At 26.2% G+C, this 21,267-nt stretch overlaps 1 protein-coding gene across 18 annotated transcripts in view; it reads left to right on the forward strand.

Moving 5' to 3' along the window:
* The window catches only part of LOC142325617 (uncharacterized), a 114,199-nt gene extending 93,843 nt beyond the window's left edge, over positions 1 to 20,356 (forward strand). For all 18 annotated transcript variants that reach the window (XR_012756578.1, XR_012756580.1, XR_012756577.1 and 15 more), the window contains one exon: positions 6,398 to 20,356. Coding sequence is in view for 10 of the 18 variants with exons in the window: in XM_075367587.1 (XP_075223702.1) it covers positions 6,398 to 6,471 (74 nt within the window). In the remaining 8 variants the exon portion in view is untranslated. The remainder of the gene's footprint in view (positions 1 to 6,397) is intronic.
* Positions 20,357 to 21,267: the final 911 nt, after the last annotated feature.

Genomic DNA, 21,267 nt, shown 5'->3' on the forward strand with positions numbered 1-21,267 from the left:
ACCCGTGTAGAAATTATATGTAAAATTTATTATGTTGTTCACCTCTGTTTGTTACACTCTAATCTTTTTGTTACGTAAGTATTAAAAAAAAAAAAAAATATGCTTATCGTATTTAAGCGTAAATAGCGTAAATATTTATGGATAAATAGGTATTGTATTGTAGATAATTTTTTTACACTTCTTGAATATTTATTTAAAAAATATTGTTATGATTCATACATTGTTTTATAATTTTAAGTACGAGTATTTACTGGTTTAAAAAAGGGTGGAGATAAGAAAAATTTTTGCCGGCAAAGTTAGTCATTGTGTAAAAAAAGTGAACTCTGCGCTAGATAGTGAAAGATTCATACATATAAGGACAAGAACTGTATTATGTTTTACACACTTATGTAAAATGACTACTTTTTTCTAACTGATTGTCGAGTTTCCTGGCAGTTGTTAATTTAAATTGTTCTTTTCTTCATACTGTTAATTAAAATTATGTAATTATGTACAAACCATTAGGATATAAATAGTAGTGCAAAAAAAAATTTACTGAGTGTTGAAATGGAAATTTTCTTAAAAAAATGTGTGAATATATTGAAACTCGTTAAAATTGAAACTGATGGTAAAATTGTAAAATACTTAAGTATGAAAGGTAAATTCACCGTTCTCAAATATACTTAACGCTAACTATTTTTTATATAATCCATTAATGAAATTAAAGAATGAAGAAATGTTTACTGTTTCTTTAAATAATTTTAAACCACATTGTTGCAGAAAAATACTTTTTTTATACGTTATAAATTCTATTTTTTCCATCGTTTGTAAGTTATAATAACTTCATAAACAAGCTTTATGATTTGCGATAAACATTACCCAGTAGTGAATAAATTGTTTAACAATTTTTACTGTATATTATTCAGTAGTTTAGTAAATTCAGTTTGACGTGTAGTCATTCTGCATCAGAAGCAGTGTTGCTGAGATCATGTACATAAGTTATTTCCTTTTCCAGAAGTGTTATAACTTTTATTCACTTCTACCTTTGTTTTTTCTCGTCTTGAATAATTTTGCCATACAATCGGTCAAGACAGTGTTTTTTCGCTTTTTAAATTAAGTTCTGTTAACTTTGTAAATGCGTTAAATATTTCCAAAAATCAATATTTTGCAAAAAGAATTATGAATAATGCCAATAATATATACATTTTATACTGAGGGTCATTGAATAATTAGAAACATAACTAGAAAAATTATTTATTCAATGATAACGAATAATGTTACTTTTTAACGTGATCATCAGCTAGCTACATTTAGTCTTTCTGTGAGCATTTTTATTCCACCGGTAAAGAATCGCTCATGTTGGTATTGAAGTAATTATTATACCGCAATTTTGACCACCTCGTTGTTGCTGAACTTTGTGCTTCGTAAAAACTCTTTGGGAGGGCAAAAAAATGTCTGAAGTGAGATCAGGACCATAAGGTGATGCCACAACATCTTCTAACCTGACTTACGAATAGCTTCCTGTATCTTTTGAGCGATACGGGGACAGATGTTATCAGCATAAGAATTATGCCTTTTGACAGAGTTAGGATGATTCCTCCTCTTGCAGATTTCACTTTCTTTTCTATGATGTCATGATAGTACTTGCTGTTGTTTCTATGTTTACACGATTAATCGGGTCTTTATAGTTCCAAAATACTATTAGCATCACTTTACCGGCCGACACGTATATTTTGAATTTTTTCCTATCGGATTAACTCTGATGTTTCAGTTCCGTACTCCTGATGTTTGGATGTCAAGTTGAAATTGATGAATCAAAGTTTCATCGCAAGTTAAAATAACATTAATTTCTGCAAAAAAAAAAAATCTTTTAAGTTTTGTACTATTGTGAATTCGGCCTTTTTTTGTTATTTTTAAATCTACTCCCTCCTAATCCGTTTCGAACACATTTTGCGGTAATACAGTTTTTCATAAATAATGGAACGGGTGGTGGTGGTGATGCACACGCTAAAAATGTTTTTACACCTATCATTAAAATCATAAGTTGATATTACAAAGCACAAGTCAAAGTTTTCTCGAGTCTTCTATAACGATGAAAATCTGTGATAGTTGTGCCAGATATAAACCGTTCAATTAACTTAATCTGCACAGTTAATACTCTACTGTACCGTTTAACATCTGTAAATGAATTTCAGCCAGTTTACAGCTGTCTTCTACGATACACGATTCAAGTGCAGCTGACATTTTAAAATAAATGAATGATATTATAATAATGGAAATTCTTTTTCAAATAGCTGGTATTTTCTACATTCGAATGCAAGAGAGTTTCAGTTTATTCTGTTCAATAGTTTTCCACTGTTGCCATTCGTCTCTAATTTTTGAACGACCTTCATGTGCACAATCTTCATAATAAACAATTCCGTGTTAAAGTATAGAGATTTTGTAGAAAATTTTTAACAAAAGAAGTTATAGAAATAAGAATTTGCAACAGTTTCATTTGCATTAAAATTTTTAATTTTCATAAAACTGGTAACAAGATAGTTCATTATAATCTTCTATTTTTTTCATTATTTTTAATTGCGTATAATATTTATATCTTTTGCTGTGTAACTTGACTTATTCGCCGATTATTCCTTACTGTATTTATTCTATATAATAATGTGTAATTTATAACATAAACTTTTACTGTTAATTTTGTTTAATAAAATATTTGCATGATGCTTCTTGAATCGTTTTCTTTTATGTAGTTAAAACTGTATAAGCTTAATTTGTCGGTACCGGTAGCAAGTTATTTCCAGATAGCATTCTGATTTACTTAAATAAACATATTTAGGGTGCTTATCGGTGGAATTTTAAAAATATTTTCTTGCCAAAAAATCTACAAGTTAATACTGAAAAAATCGGTTACTGCTGCATATTATATGTATTAATGATAACGATCTTAAAATGTACAAAGTCTGTATACATAATGATAAAACAATTCTTTTTATTTTATTATGCTGCAGTAATCTGAAAACTGTTTCTATTTAGAAAACATATAATTTAAAAAATTTAAGGTTAGAAAGGTGGAAAACTAGGTTTGTAATAAAAAAACTAGTGATGACACGGTTGTAATATTTTCACGCTACATCTTCTCAAAGTTTTCAAAACAATATTGCGTTTAATAATAACAAAGATAACTTCTTTGAGGAAACAAAATTACCAAACTATATGTATGTATTTTCTGAAAATCTAATTCATTAATTCTTTATAATTTCTAAATCGTGATGTTGAACTATAATTTCAAAATGGCTGTAATTTCTGATTTTAAAAAGATTTAAGATTTTGAAATGAAAAGCTATTATAGCTTACCGATTCGTTTTCAACATGAATTATTCATAATCTTAAAAAATAAAAAAGATATTTACTTCTTCCTCAAAAAAAATAATTTACATTTATATATATATATTTATAGAATCAATCTATCTAATAAATCAAGGTATGCCACAATGTTTCCTAATTATCCAGTTATTCATTCTTAACATGTCAAACCTGTTAGATATTAGTACATATTACGCTCTTATAAACTTAATCATAAAAAATATTTAAGATTTGTTTAAAGAATTAATCAGGATTTTTAGAATTTTTTACATGAAACCCCATGAAACATTAAAAATTTAGAGGGTTTTTTTTTACCCAGATCACTATTTTTTCCCCGTTTGTTATATTGTATACCAGCCTAGCAAGTAAAAACAATACATTGTACAGTAGGAATGACAATGTAAGTAACTCGACCTAAAAAAATGTAGAGCATCAGTAATTTCAAACTGTCAAAAATTAGAATAGTCTGTTTTTTATGTATGTGCTGTACATATGTAACACAGTATATATATTTGGGGCTAAAAAATAAAAAAAATGTGATTAAAGAAACATTATCTACGTATGAAAAATATTTTATATGTAAAAAATATTTTTACATATTTTTAAAATTTATATATTTTATTAATTTACATATTTTTATATTTTAAAAATATTTTTCATACATAGATAATGTTTCTTTTAGATAATATTAAATGAGATAAATAATATTTTTCATTCGGTTACTGTATTGAAAGTTTTTTAGGGATATGCAAAAAAATATTTTGCAAATAATACTGAGATGGCTAAAGAGAATATTCAATTTTTTAAATGAAGATGAATTTGTAAAATCATTTAAAGGTTTATGTGAGCGGGGGGAATACTTCCTGGGAAGATTATGATTAGCTGTTAAAAAGGGAAAAAGCACAATTATTATTTCAAATAACTTTCCTTCCGTTTATCAAAAAATACCTATTTAATTGCTTTTGTAAAAGTTAAAAAAAAAAAAAAAACATGTATCTAGCCTAGCCTTTTTAAATTATTTTTTTTTGGCAGTGTAGTTTGTTCCTTTTTAAACAAATGATCATGTGTAGCGCTTAAGCCGCAGCAAAACTTTGTATTAATTTCTTTACCTCGCAAAATTTAATTTCCATTTTATTATTTAAAACTCTTAAAATGTTTTAGCTGCTCTAGGTCCCAGATCCCAGATCCCAATTAATTTGCATTATTGATGTTCTACCGCAATAAAAGATACCACTGAAACCTGAACCGCTTTTTGATATAATAAAAAAAAACAGCCTAAACTAGTATCGGATTAAATCACGTAATAAAATGTATGCTGTTTTTCCAGTAATTATATTCAAAACCTTTAACTATAATTGTGCGCCTATGTTGACTAAATGTTATATATTGAAATTACAAATTTTGTGTATTCCAAAAAATTAAAATTATACATATATTTCTCTTCTACATAAAATATTTTTAAAGTTAAGAAGCTTTAAACAAACATGAATTTAGGCAACTGTATCTAAATTTTTCAAATTATACTGGATTCCAGCTAAACATTGTTTGGCTTGATCAGGATTTTACACTATATGTATATATTTTTCTTTTTTAATCAATTTTTTTAAAGTCATTTGTAAGTTATAAATCTCATTTAACTTATCTTTAAATATGTTTTTTTGAAGAAAGTTGAAATTATTTTGTGATCTACAATAAAAAGACAGATTTTATACAAAAATATTTCGCACTGTATTTTTTTGAATTGTTTTGTATAGAATAATTCTTGACTTTTATTTATAAATAAATAATTTAAGTAGTGTGTTTTTTTTTAATTTCAGCTATTCTAAATTAAGTATGATCAAATGTATTGAAAGATACATCATTAAGTATAATTATTTACTTAATAATCCCTTTGTAGACGTAGTATTTTAGTTAATTAATTAACTAAATAGATTTTAGCTATGTTTATTAATAAATTAACCCATTAATAAAACAGGGTAAGATTATGAAGTTATCGGATCAAAAGTTTCAATATAAAGTGAGGGCCACCAACCTGGCTGATAATCACTTTGATTAAGATCAGCCAATTAATCTGCTATACTGTCTTTATTTTACTTAAATTTCTACTGGACAGGGAAAAAGTTTCTTATATTAAAAAAAACTGGATCCCATTGTTATTTGGTGAGATTTCAGTTTTTACATTTTAAACATTTGAAAAAGATTTTGATAACAGTCATCAAAGCTGTAACAGTATGGATCTTACAGATCATTTTGCATTATGGTGGAATTTCACCTTCATGACTGCTGCGCAAAAACTATTTTTATTTTCTGAATGTTGCTCATAATTTATTCTTCTACATGGTTTAATGCAGTTCTCTCCATTCCATTTTATTCTACACCGCTCTTTTGACCCAATATATCTGCTAAATTCTACATTATCAGATTATTGAAATTCAGTAAATGCCACCAAAATTGTTTTCTTTTATTAGATTACTGAAATTAGGAATAAAATTGCACAACTGCATGCATTTCTTAAAACTGAATCTGTATTCCTCTAATTTATTTGTCTTCTTATTTATCCATAGATTATTCTCCTTAGAATTTTGAAACTTTATATTTAAATTATTTCATTTAGTTCAGTTAACATAATGCTTTTATTAATATTCTTTATTCTTGTATACGAGATCTCTATCCTGATACTGTTGCTACATTTCTACCTCGGTCCTGATAGGGTTCTACCTTGGATTTACTGATTCTTGCAATATTACAAATCGGTTATTGAATGACTGAAAGGTAGTTGTTGGATAATAACTGCCATCCATTTATCTCTCTCTTTATATACACATATGAAATAAATATCTATTTTATTTAAAACTCATTTTACGATCGATAGAGTTCAAAATTTTTAACTTACATAACTTTGCATAATAGTTAGGTACATGCATAACCGATTAATATCTTATTTGACTTTTCATAATTAATCTGTTGAAGATAAAAATTTAACTTAAGTAAAAAAGTTTTGTAATTTTTTTTCACATATTGACGACATTTATTGTATTTTATATCAAATGTGTTTCAGGATGGTTGCGGAAACGAATAGGACTTTCTAAATTAAGAAGATCATTTAAGAAGAAACGTCATGACAGTGTTTGATATGTTTATAAAAGAATATAAATATATATATATATCTATTTATTATTATTACTATTATACTTGAGAGAGATTTAAAACTCTGAACAGACTGAACTATCAATAAAATGGTTTTATATGATTATAATGTGTAAGAATTATAAACATTGCATGTTAATAATATTAATTAATTATTATAACAGATATTTTGCAAAGTGTTTATGATAATTTAGTTTACGTAATGAATCATAAACAATAAACAATTGTTAGTGCTTTTTTATTTTTAAAAAGCACGGGCAAGACGATATTGAAAGAATAATTGGCAGCAATAGTGGTTAATAATTACCGATTGAATTCATTTAACTTAATTATCACGGTTCCTTTCCATTTTTAACATATTTACTGCCACTTTTTTTATTTTTCATTTGCTTAACCATTTTTTTTGGATAATTTATCAAATTATTTTAGTTTCATTAAGAATGTTATCATACTATTTTATATATATATATTATTTTTTTTTAATTTAAGCCCTTTTTGTAGTGCTTTCTAAATGTCCAATTTTATGAAAAATATGAGAGAGAGAGTATTTGTGTGTGTATGTAAACAGTAATTTAAATATACTCAAACTAATTTAAATATTAGTAATTGCCACATTTTGTAGACATTGTTTTTTCCAATGCATTTGTTTCACAAATTTAATACAGTTTAATGGTTCCTATAATCAGTTTATATAATAAATGATTGATAATATTTGTTAGTTAATGTTTATTCTTAAGTGCAGCTTACTTATAAACTAAGGAATTTTACATTTTGTGTTTTCCTTATGTGTTCATCTGCAGTGCTAGTTTATATTATTTAAAATTTAAAAAAAATATATAGATTATACATTTTGATAATCTCCTTTTATTTGATGACATATATTACAAGAAATCTTTGTTTGTTTTTTTTTTATAATCTGTAATAAAAGAAATAATTTGGTTCATTTACTTATTTATTTAGTTTTATAGAATTTCTATTTTACAACTACATTCTAAACTAAGCTGATTTCCAAATCCTTCCCTCAGTCTAATTTTTTTTCATTTGATTTGAAATACATTAATATTAATATGAATACATATCTTAATATTTTAACCTCATCAGTCCTGATCTATTATACTTCATTAAAATAATTATTTTAATACATAATTAAAGTTACACAATTTTTTAATGATTTTTTAAAAGAAATTTGAACTCAATTGTATGAATAAATTTTGAAAAAAGATTCTGTGTGCAGTTATACACAATGGGATTCAAATGTCACTTTATGATTTTGGATTTATCATTACAAAAAACTCTTGAACCTTAAAAACTTAACCTTTTTAAAAAAAAATTAATTTCCAAACAAAACATGAACGATTATAAAATATTAATTAAAAAAATGTACGTTGAAATTATTTCTAAGCAAACTGTGGTTAAGCTTAAATCACAAAATTATTAATATTATTTCAACGGTTGAAGAAAAATAGTAAAATTAAATAATTTGCAAATTTATTAAAGTTACAATATAAAAATAAAACTATTAAAGTACTAAAGTTTAAAATACTTAAGTACTAAAGGTTTGAAAATATTCAAAACATATAAAGGTACAAACAAAAATAAATAAAAAAATAATACAAAAAAGAGTAAATAAAATATTACCAAGATATGCAAGTAGTAGAGAAAATGAATTTTTATCATTTTATGCGAAATGCTAGAAAACAGTTTCTGTCTTTGGACAGACACAAATGCACTTTACATTTTTGACACTTTATCTTAAGACTTTCCTGGGCATTTTGGATATTTCATCTGCTTGGGATTTTACAGTTATCATGTGAAGGAAAATGATAAACTCTGTCAAATTGAATTTCTTCCCCTGGTCTTACTTCCCTGCAACTTTTTTTTTTTTTTTTTTTTTTTCTGGAAACAGGTGGCTCTGGTGAGCGGTAGATGGCCTTCCTCATTTTTTATCAACAAAATTTCCATGAGAAATAAGTCCTTCTGCTAGCCTCATTGTAAACTTAAGTAAATCCATTATTTTTTTTTACTAGGCATTTGATGACGGATAGCATCTTGCTTGTACTCAAGCCGGCTTTGAGTTATAGTAAAAATTGTGTGGAAAATTACTCGTAAAGTCCATTCTTTAGATCCAATAAATATACAATAATAACTCATTAGTCTATTAAAAAGGCCAACATCTTCCACGTAATGGTTACATAATTTCACAAATTCAGGTCTATCAATTGTAATGTATTTCTTAGTTTTTGTCCCGTGTTGAACTTCATCATTCCACCACTGCCAACAAAATTTGATGCCAATACTACTGCCTTGTTGTGAACCCATTTCACAATCATTGTATTGTCTGAACTTTTAATTTCAAAACTGGATCCTCAAGATAATTTCATTGTATCCTTGTCTGAAATTAAAGGCGGTTTACTGAATCGATTCATCTGAACAGTTCCTGCAGCATAAATATCTAACTGAGACATCTTGGAATAAACGGTATGATGAAAAATAGTTGTCAAAATATAATTTTTGACCTGATACTTGATTTATTCTTATTGTAAACTGCAAGACCAAATACAAACAACTTTAATAAATCTTCACTAAGTTCAGTTCTATTTCGCTGATACAAGATAAAATCATATACTAGATCACTTTTACCACAGAGCATAAAAACTTTTACACCTCATGGATTTGGTTTTCCTTTTATATTGTTTCACAGAAAGTTTATAAGTAAACATAATTATTGGTTAATCAACAAACAGACCCTAGTTGTTCTTCCAAAGATGCAATTCAGAACATCTCTTCTTTATCCTTATTATAAAAAGCAGTTGCATTTTGAAGAACCTATCCTTATTTTCTTCTAGTATTTCCAAGTTATATACCAAATGCAAATTTTAATGTAATTCAAAAAACCTATCACGGACAATTATCAATAAAAAAATACATTTTTAAATTAGTATTATCCAGTACATCTTACGTCTGGGGAACTTAAGAGTCCCAGTAATTATATGAAGTGCAATCATTTTTTGTATTTCTTTTGCATTTGTCTGTTTGAAATTTTTATTGCTTTGAAGTGCATAGATATTTGTCATTTCTAACGTAGAGAGTATACTTAATCCGGTATATATGTTTTGAAATGTGCTACTGAAGGGAGTGTTTTTAAATCATCCTATTCAGGGATTTTATTATTTACATAGGAAGGAATGTTGATTTCTAAAGATTTGTTATTTCATTTAATTACGTTTTTATTGATAGAAGTCAATATTACAGCTTTCTTGAAAATTACTTAGTAAAGAATAATTGTGATGTGTATAAAAATTAGAATTTGAAATACTAGGATTGTCATCAATTTCAGTATTACTAACATACTGATTCAGATCATCTAAAATTATGTCATTAGGCCCTACCTTATCAGCACCAAGATGTAAAAATTTCTCTACTCATTGGTTGATATAATATTCTACATCATCTTCATTTTCACTTAGGTCACTGCAGTCAGATCAAAATTAAATAACAGTTCTTGAATTTCTAACACATTTTCCTATTTGAAAACTAGTTTTACTACAATTGGTTTGCCATTCATCTTTCATCTTTACTGTAAATAGTTTATAATAAGTATTAAAATTGAATTACAAAAATGTTCCTAACTAAATACTCGATAAATAAACAATAAAAATATGTTGATACTAGAAATTGTGTTTTTGAGGTTATCCATTTATTACAGCAATTGTACAACAGTACAACAATTGTACGCATATATTATCTCTTGTATAGAATATATAGAATTAACAAAAAATGAAATGTTTTCTACTGTAGGTCTTTAAAGTATGTTTAAGAAGGTAAACATATTTTTCTTACCGTTTAAAAACAAAAACAAAACAGAATTACCCAAAATACAAAACACTTTCACCTAACTGCAGACAGCAGCTGACAACAAAGAAACTTAAGAAAGTTCAAACACTTATCAACAGAGAGCTCTCCAATCTTGATTACACAATAGAAATATTTGTACAGATGTAGACAACTAAAGAAAACTTTTAAAAAAACAGCTGATTATACAGTCACTATAGTTTAAAGTTTATGTGTATAAATGTACACACCGGGTCTGAAGAGGATTCATTCAAATCACTTAGTTGTCTGTTACTTTATTTTTTATGTCGAAGTAAATCATTAACATTACTAAATACCTGGTATCTCATTTTTTAATGCAGACTAATGGTCCGGCAATAATATTTAACTTGTAATAAAATATGTTAATATTTTAAAGATAAATTGTGTTTCTGGAATATTGTGATTTTCAAGGAATTTTTATTTTAGTGTATTTTTCTCTGTGTAATGTGAGATATTGTTGTTTTTTACCCCATCCTTGTATCTAAAATGGTCATCTTTATTATTCTGTTATTTGTAACTGATTGAATTCATTATAATTCTTTTCATTTTTGCTGCATTTTTGTTAATCACTTGTATGTGATAATTTATTTTAGAGGTTTTACAAAGTTATATATATAAAATTTTTTTACATTAAATATTTTTTTAAACATTTACTTTATTGTATTTAATAGATTCACAAACTAAGATAAACTGTTTATTATAAGTAACTGTTAAGTAATAAAATAGGCCTTAGCCAGCAATTGCTTTATTTTTGTCGATAGAACAATTATGTTATTTATGAGGCATAAAGTGTGTTTTTTTACATTGAATTTAAAGTTTGGCAGTAAATATGTTAAGCAGTTTATGAATTCATAAAAAAAGTGATTAAAAAAGCTATTTATAAATTAAATAGTGCTTGCTAGTTTAATGTATTTTTTTCATAATAAATTTTTATTTAAAAATGGTAGTTGTAATTAATTAATCTTATTTGTTACATTTTTCTATATAAAAAGAAAAAACCTATATGTATTACTGTGGGGACCTGACGTTGAAATATCTTTAAATTTTTGCTTTTTTGTAATCCATGTGTTATATGTTATTTTTTTAAAATATTACACTTGAAGTGTTTTGTTAATGGTCATTTTTTGTTTGGTCTGGCTAAAAATCACAAACCTAATATTAATTAGAAAAAATGAGAAAAATCATAAGAGTATTTGGCAGTCTAGTTTTCGGGTTAATTAGTTCGACTTAAATAGCGGTATAACTAAAACATCTATATCAACATAGATAACTCTTACCGTAAAATATCGAATGCCTTTGTCAAATAAGGTTTATATTCTTTATTTTAAAAGCAATGAAAAAAATTGTAATCCTATGAAAATAGATTTTATTTTAATGTTAAGTAGGTTACAATTGGTGAATTTGAAATAATTAAACCGAGTTAAGCATGTGATCAAAATCAGAGAGAGATGCTCTTATAGTTTACTATTTAATTTTAATTTCATCCATTTTTCTATTTACTATTAAAAAAGATATGTAAGAAATTTTCATTGAATTGTTTCAAGTTTCCTTATGATAAAAATAATTATTCAATCCATTCAAAAGGCCTTTAATATATCAAAGTTTTTTATGTAAATAAAAAATTCTGTGTGTTTGGACTAATACAGTATATAATTCTGTACTAATTTTAATATTAGCTTCTAAATGTAACAGTATCTTAATATAATATTTTCTTATTTATTCTTATTATAACGACATGCTGGTGCCCAATCATACCTATTTTTACTTTTTTTATGAGAGATTACAAATTAATTTTTTTTTATAGCATATAAAAATACACTAGGCCTTGCCACATCAAGTGTGAATTCTGAAGTTGAATAGTAATTATAATGGGTTTACAGAATAGTAATAATGATAGGTAATTTGTTACCTTTTGTACCTTGGATCTATACATTCTATAAAAACTGGTTACAATTGTGTTTACTGAAGGTTTCTAAAATATTTAAAATGATTTACCTATAATGTAATTTTACTGATGCGTGTTCAGTTTTTTTAATTGTAACTACTCCCCGGGTAAAATATTAATTCATTCTAAATGGTAAAGAAATATTGTTGTTTATGAAAAAACATTCTTTGAAAATGGTTTACTGTTAACCATACTTTAATATAATAATTCTTTAACCATACTTTAATATAATAATTCTGTAACTAATTTAAATTTGATTACAATTTCAACAAATTTTATCCTGACAAACCATTTAAGTTCTGCATGGCCATTTATAAAAGTGAATAAAATGCATATACTACAGGCATACTGTTTTAAATCGGTATTATCTTATGATAGTACTCTCTTTTAACCTATTCAAGAAATTAATAAACTATATGTGGTTTAAACTTAACTTGAATAAAATATATTACAAAAAAATAAATCATTAAAAAATCTTAACTTTGTCATTGATGTTTCTTATCTACTTTTATTCATGAGTTCTGTACTTGTATAACCATAGTGTTTTTCAGCAGAACTAATTTTCAAATACTTTTGGTTGAAACCTTAGAAATCATATTTGGATTATCCCTAAGCAGCAGGAGTGTGTTAAAAATTCTCTTTTATTTAAAGATTATAAAATCTGTAAGTATTATGTACCAATTTATTCAGAAAGTAACATATTACTATAATATTCTATATACCATAATGTACAAAACATAGGAATAAAAATGAGATTTTCATTAATTTTTAAATTCGTTTTTCATCATCCCAAAAAACAAGTAAACAGAAGCTATAACTGGATGTAGGTCTATCAAGAGAATGATAACTGGATGTCAGTTATCAGAGAAAGAATAAGTAGTAAATAAATATTTTTCCCTGACTTGAAATTTTGCAAAACTTTTTTTATAGCGCATTAATTACTAACACTTAAAGGAAACTGTATATATGTATATAAATATATACGGAAATGTATATAGATTTATATGCGTATATACATATCTTATGGAAATATTATTTCAAATCATAAGATCATATTTTTCCGGTAATGCTTACTGACAGTTTATATTACTAAAGTGCACAGCTTTATAATATTATTAAAAGTTAAATTTTTACGGTAACAATAAAAAGGTACTGTCATATAAAAACAGTTAACATTCGTATATTAAATGCGATGAAAATGCAATGGTGTTGTGTTTTTTCAATCGCCCTTTTATTTCAAAAGAACTTTTAACAGAATATAATAATAGAATTATTTTATGATATAAGTATGATGTCATCAATAACAGAACATACTATAATTTTATATTTTCCCAATATATGTGTATGTATATTATACTAGAACATATTTACTGAATTTTAAATAAAGATATCTGTCATTTGAAGTGTGACATACAAAAATTAAGATCAACTCGTGGTGGTTTTAGCGTTAATGCGCAAATTATGAACTTCACAAATATTAATTTTCAAATGTCAAATAATTCTGCTTGAAAAGGTATAAAAGTTAGCTTGTTGATCGTTTCAGTATAATTATAAGAATATTTTTTTATATAATAGACTGTTGTTTGTTAGATTTGAAAAATTGTTTTCTTTCTTTTTATTTATGATAAATTTATTTTTTTTAAATTCTCTCTGTTATTAGGTGATTTTTTTTTAATTACACTTTACTTTTATATAATTCATGTAATATTGACTGATCGTTTCAATCAATTTTATTTTGTCGGTCAGTATTATGTATTTATGTTTGTCTTAAAACAATTGGGTTTTTCATTTCTTTATCAATATACATTCTTATTTTCAGTTCATAATGTTATTTACTTTTGTGAGAAAAAGTCACAATATTAAATTAAGGTATATGAATAAGATATATTTTAGCAATAATTACAGTTTTTATAAAAAACACTTTTCAGGTCTCTACATTTAAATATAATTTAATGATTTTGAATTAATCAGTGTAAAGTATACTCAATTAAATGTAGATTTTCATTATTATTATTATTATTATTGTTAATATGCACATGTTGTTTTCCTAAGAAATGTGCGTGTAATTAATTAGACTGAGTAAAAAAATACTACTTTGTAAAAATTTTAATTTTTTCCTGTTAAAACATATACTGGGCTGGTCCAGTGGTTAATTCATCATCGCAAATCAGTTGTTTTAACAGCTGATTTTCAAAGTCGAAGGTTCTGAAATTCAAATCCTAATTAAAATTAGTTGCTTTTATATGGATTTGAATACTAGACAGTGGATACCAGTGTACTTCGGTGGTTGGGGTTCAATTAACCACACACATCTCTGAAATGGTCAGCCTGGGTCTATATAATGCACCTCATTTTACATGTCATACATATCATCCGCATCTCATTGGCCAAAGGAGGGGGGTTTGCTTATTGTTCAGTAATAGAACAGATTGCAGTGTATACATTATGACAATAAATTATATATATTTTTTTTAAATTAAATTTATTCATGTATTTTATTTAGTTGTACTAAGTTTATTAATACAAATAGATGTGTTACTATTATTTTATGATATAATAATATATATTTATTTATATACCTAAGACAATAGTATAAAAAGTCTACACTAAGAGTACACAATTCAATAATGCTTCTTACCTTCTGCTTGTTGTTATTATATAAAAGTGCTTTCTAGAGTTTTCGTCATCAGTTAATAAAACATATTCTTTTTTAAAAATTACACATTAAAAATTTTAAACTTAAAATTTTAAACATAAAAAAAATATGTAGTCATAAAAGTTAAAAAGATTAAAAAAATTTTTAACTTTTATGACTACATATGTGTCTATAATTTTAAGTTTTAAATATTTAATATGTGATTTTTAAAAAAGAATATGTTTTATTAACTGATGACGAAAACCCTTGAAAGCACTTTTATATAATAACAAGTATAAGGTAAGAAGCATTATTGAGTTCTGTACTCTCAGAGTAGACTTTTTATACTTTTATCTTTGACATAATTAGTTCAGAGGGGAATATGTACAAATCCAATAACAAAAAAAAAAGAATTGATTTTTCTAAGTTAATATTTATATATATTTCTGAAATCACTTTTTTAAGAATCATATTCCTCTGTACTAATATACAAATTATGTTTATTTTATCAACCTAAGTACATAATAAATAAAGTAGGATGACACTTACCTTATTCCATTATGCATGCAATACTTGCTGTGAGGGATCAGTGACAACGGCTTTATTTTTAGTCAAAATCTTGAAACAAATTTTTGTTGACGGCATTATTTACATTCAAATCAGAATTTAATTTATCAGGAAACTGTTGCCCTGATGTTACTTCAGACTGATGGTCATCATTCACCGCAGTTGGTGTTTTGAATTCATTTTTATTCATTAACAGCTACATACCCTTTTGGCTTAGAGGTGAAGGAGGCTCAGGAGCCAACTGTTTGTAATTTCACAATTCAAACGCAGAGTAAAGCGATTCAAGAGCCGGGCTATGTTATTTTAAACTGGCTGTTAACCAATCAACTGATACTACATGCGGTCTGTTAACTGCCTTAAGAATAGCAATTCCATCTGCAGCATCAAATTCACCAATGATGACATTTGACACTGAATCGGTCAGTTCAGTAAGTATCACAGCACCACCAAAGTTCAATATACGCCTCGATTTATCTTCTTCCTGAGCAGTAAAACCACATAAATAACATCTGTCTAAGAAAGAGCCAGCTTTCTTGGTATCTGTAATACTTAAGTTCTTTAATAGTTTCTTATAGTTCTTGTTTCGATCTGAAATATTTTGATTTTGATTTTTTTCTTGAACATATTGACTAGACGATGTTGTATTACAAAATAACATTGTATTGGAATGATCAACGTGGATTTTATTTGAACTCGGTACATCCAGCTGATGTGGAATTGTACTAACTGTACAGTTATACAAAAAAAAAAAAAAAAAATTTTTTTTTGCAAAACAAAACAAAAACAAAATCGCAATTTTTTGCAATTTTTGAGTTTAATTTTTCAACAAAAATTTTTTCGTTATAATAAGATATTTATATTATATCATTCAATTGGTTTATATTATATCATTCAAATGGTGTTTTAGGACTTTCTTTATTGGTTTTTTTAATTCGTAATTCTAGAAGAGATTATTTAGATAGATTGACCTTATGTTAAATTTTTTTTTTTTCTGTTTTCTTTGATCCTTTTTTGTGTATTAAATAATTGATTTGTGTATTTAGTGGGTTTGTTTTTTTTTTATTTTTTTGTTTCTATTTCTTATTTTTTTATAATTGATAGGGTTTCATATATTTTGTTTTGTCGCATCAAACATTTCTATGTTTGATGCGACAAAACCTTATGCCATTATGCATGCGTGTCAAATAACAGCATCTAAGTCATTATCTTTGGGTGGAAGTGGGATTTGACTAAAAATAAACCCTCCATAGCAAGTATTGCATGCATAATGGAATAAGGTAAATGTCAACCTATTTTATTTATTCTGTACTTAGGTTGATCAAATAAATATAATTTGTGTGTATATATACACATAAATTATATATATATATGTTATTTGCTTTTGATTTATAAAATATATAGAGTCAAAAAACCAATAAACCCATATGGTTAGGAGGAACCACATTATATGTTATTATTTTATTATTAAATAAATATATATATTTCATATTATTAATTCTTTTATGTATTGTATATAATCACTATCAGTTAAGTTTAATTTTTAAATGTTATAAATAATTGAATCAAATAAATGAAGTAATTTTACATACATTTTTTAAAGATTTACATTTCGATTTTGTTTTTCTTCGGTCATTTAACATAAAGATTAGTGTGATGCATTTCTCTATACCTCTTTATTATATATTAATCTTTTAATCCCAACACCTTCACTTTCAATTCATCTCAAATCTGCTTGTTAATTTTTTTTTTATAGCCTTCATATATTTTTACTCTTTGTACTTCCTTCTACCCTGGATTCTTAAATAGAGCTTAATTATCCAGTTTTTGTAAAAATTTTCTGCAAGTCTCATGTTAATCATTCAGTTATTCAGATAGTTTTAAAATATCTTTAATCAAATTATTCTGTTTTCAACACTCATCTACAGCATCGTATTTCAAAAGTACCAACAATCTTTTTATCTAGCTTCCTGTTGTCCAGTTTTACTGCCATGAATTACTCCATTAACAATACTTTTTTGTGAACTAGTTTTTGTATAAAAAAATTTGTTTTTCATACCGTTATGCTAATTAATGAGAACAAAATAAATCTACATAAAACATATTTACTTATCAAACATGATAAAATTTGTACTCAAAACATTTTTAATATTTAATTTGGCTTCTATCAGTAATTCAAGTCCATTAGGAATCGATTCCATAAATTTTATCTTTTTTCAAATCATTATGAAATGATGCAAAAGTTATAAATGAAAAATATATATTTTTTGGTATTTTCTAAGCTGATATTGAGTAATTGTCCAAACCATTCTTAATTGGGTTCTTGTCAGGTGAATTGTGCAGTTTGTCTATAATTGAAATGCTGTAAATTCATTTATAATTTTTGGAAACATAATGATGGAAGATCTTGTACGTTAATTGTTTGTAGTGAGTTTGTTCAGCTCTTTACTATCTAAACTATTATCTATATATACTTTTTCAGCTCATCATCCATGAAGAATAATTTCCATGAAGAATAATGTACATGACTTTTCATGGTTGTTAAATCAATTTTTAAATCTGGATAAAAGATACTTGAAAATTGTTTTAACTTTGATAATAGCCCAACATTCACATACTGAAAATTTGTAATTGTGTATTAGAACAAGTAAAATTGTAACCTGAGAAAAAAAAGAAAACATGACTGACTTAAAAAATAAAAATGTTGTACTTGTTTTCATAATTTTCCACAAAAGTATATAGTAAACACGTTTTCATTCAAGATTCATTAGTTCAATTCTGGTATTTATTGTACCCACTCTGTTTACTTTGTTGGTGTTAGAAGCAGAATTAAGCTTTGTAGTTGTTGGATTTCAAATCCGCTTACCAATATGTAGAAGAATCCTTTGTATAATTATAATACTTCTATGGTAACAAGTACTGTTGTACAGTGTATTATTTTATCCTCTAAAATAATCTTTTTTTTAAATCTTAACTCAACTAAATAAAGGAATATCAAAAAAAATATGGTTTTTTTATATGTTTGCTACTATAACTAAAAAAAAACTTCTGTAAATTTTTATATAAATATCAGATACTTCATTTCAATCATATTTAAATACACTCGATTTGAAAAGATGGGAGACCATGGATGCCATTTTTTATAGATTAAATTATCAAAATTGTTTGAAAAGTACATATAAAAATTATATTTTTTTATTTCATTTTTATTATACACACACACACATATATATATATATATATATACATACTGTTTCCACAGATTTGTTGCTGTTTTGTAAAATTGTGCAATTTAATTGGATATATTATGTGGTTTTACTGTAAAAAAAACTTGTTACTTTTATTTATAAATGAAATTCTTTATTTTCAGTTTATTCTTAAAAGTACAGAGATTGTTTTTCATATTTAAAATTCATTTGATTTTACATTTAAAAATAGACAGATATGATGGATAAACTAAAACTGATGGTAGTGCTATAAAAAGTAATAGTTGACAGCTAAAAGTTGCCTGGTTATGTATATCGCTTTCGTTATTCAATTTTATAAACTGTGTATTTGTAAGGTTATTTATTTTTCTTACTGAAAAGTCTAAAAACAAAATGTATTGTTCAATTAGAATTGTTCGATTATTAAATGTACTGACATGAAATATAAAAAAAAAAAAAAAAAAAAAAAAAAAACAAAACTAGAAAAACTTAAATAAAAATATTCAGGTCCTGCTGTGACTAGTGATACATAAATTAATAAATAAAAAAATGTACAGGTAGTGGATTAAATAATAATAATACTGCTTAATATGTTATCAGTAAATAAAAATGTAACTTGCAGTTGATTAAATACTGTGTACTCAAAACTGAAATGAAATAAATATATATCTATTTAATACATTTTAAATTGTGTTTATTTACTTATATTTTATTGTTTATATGCTTATTTTTAATCAAGTCTATTTTATTAATATTATAAAACGTTCTATTGCCAACCCTGATCCTTCGATTTTTTTTCATTAAAATTTTGTTGTGCTTGAACTAATTGAATTATATTTACTTAGATTACTATTTGTATGTTGCAAAGATGTGTAGAATTAACTTAATTATACTTCTGGGACGACTGCCTGGTTTAATATCTGCTTCCAGCAGCAGTTTAAGTGTAAATTCACTAAAATGACTGACCAGTGTGTACGATGGCAGTCCAGAAAGTAACTTACATTTGTGCCTAGTGTGGAGATGGGTGGGGATAGAACTGCCATCTTGGCATCAAAATGTTTCTACACTTAGTATACTCAAGCTGTTGTAGTATGTAGACTGTGATTTTTCTACATTGTTTGTTGTGAATTATTGAAATGTATGCTTCAATAGAAAATCCAGTGAGTTGTGAGGTGTGTTTAGCGATTAGGTTTTTACTGACAAAAAACCAATTGAAATTCATCTGCAACTTTGTAAGATATATGGAAATGGAATAATAAGTGAAGGTGGAGTGAGGCAGTGGTGCATTCAGTTTAAAAATGGCCGCACCAATGTTCATGATGAGGATCGTAGTGGTCGACCTAGCCTTGTGACTGATGAACTGATGATGAAATTCATGAAAATCGCCACATTATTATTACAGAACTCTCGCTTCATTTCCCCCAAATTTCACAAAGTTTACTGCATGAAATTGCGTGAGGAAAGCTTAGTTATCACAAGTTTTGTGCAAGATAGGTTCCAAAAATCTAAGGCGGCAGTTTTCTACAGAGAAGGAATTGAAAAGCATGTGAATTGTTATCATAAGTGCCTCAATTTTAATGGCGACTATGTAGAAAAATAGTTTAAGATTGTCCCTTTCAAATGTATATAATAAAATTTATTTTTTTATTTGGTTGGTTTTTTATTTCAAAACGTAAGTTACTTTCTTGACAGCCCTCATATTTTAAGTGATTATTGCTGTGTAACATCTTTTGCTACATCAGTGTTGTATCAGTAATAATTATCACTTTCTTACGTACTTCAAAATGTACTACTAGTAAAAATTCAGTATTTTATCTGTGATTTACTGTTGATAGACAAATTAAAGAAACCTTCTGTACCATCTTTCCTGTAGTATTCTTATTTTGTAAGAATAAACTTTACATGTACTGTTCCACAATTGTTTGAGCACCAGTTTAGAGAATTATCAAGAAAGGTTTTGCAGCGTACAGTTATATCTTAAACTTAGAATAGCATGTCAATATTGATATATGAAGGCCCTAATTATTCCCCACATTGAAGGTTTGGGTGTGATAAGTTCTAGCTTTATGGTATCTATTACAGTGTAGCTTGTGAACCGCTGCTGGAAATTGTTCATTTGGGAAATGAGTTTGAGCAAAGAGTAAAATTCCCGTCTTGTGCTCAGACATATTCCATGATACCTTATCTTGCAATTGTGGTATAACAACCGTGTTTCCAACATTTACTAATAAAAATAAATCATCATTCATGTACTCTTAAAAAAAATATAATTTGAACAAGTATTGCAAAGTCATCTCAGCCCATATAAAGACATGGATGATTCCTTACCGATGCATTCCTGGCTACTGTTGTGACAGGAATAGAGCCCTAAAAATTGCTGTAGCTGCAAGCTACTGTCATGTGTGTGAGACAAACATTACATATGTGTGTGTGAGAGAGACAGAGGCAAACAGGACTGCTACTAACCTCTGCATGCCTCTTACTGCAGCTCTATTCTAGTACTGGTGAAACAGTTTATTGTCACATTAAAATGTATATTCATCAGAAAACAACATTTG

This window comes from Lycorma delicatula, chromosome 5, assembly GCF_047948215.1.
Source record: "Lycorma delicatula isolate Av1 chromosome 5, ASM4794821v1, whole genome shotgun sequence".
In the NCBI taxonomy this organism is placed as follows: domain Eukaryota; kingdom Metazoa; phylum Arthropoda; class Insecta; order Hemiptera; family Fulgoridae; genus Lycorma; species Lycorma delicatula.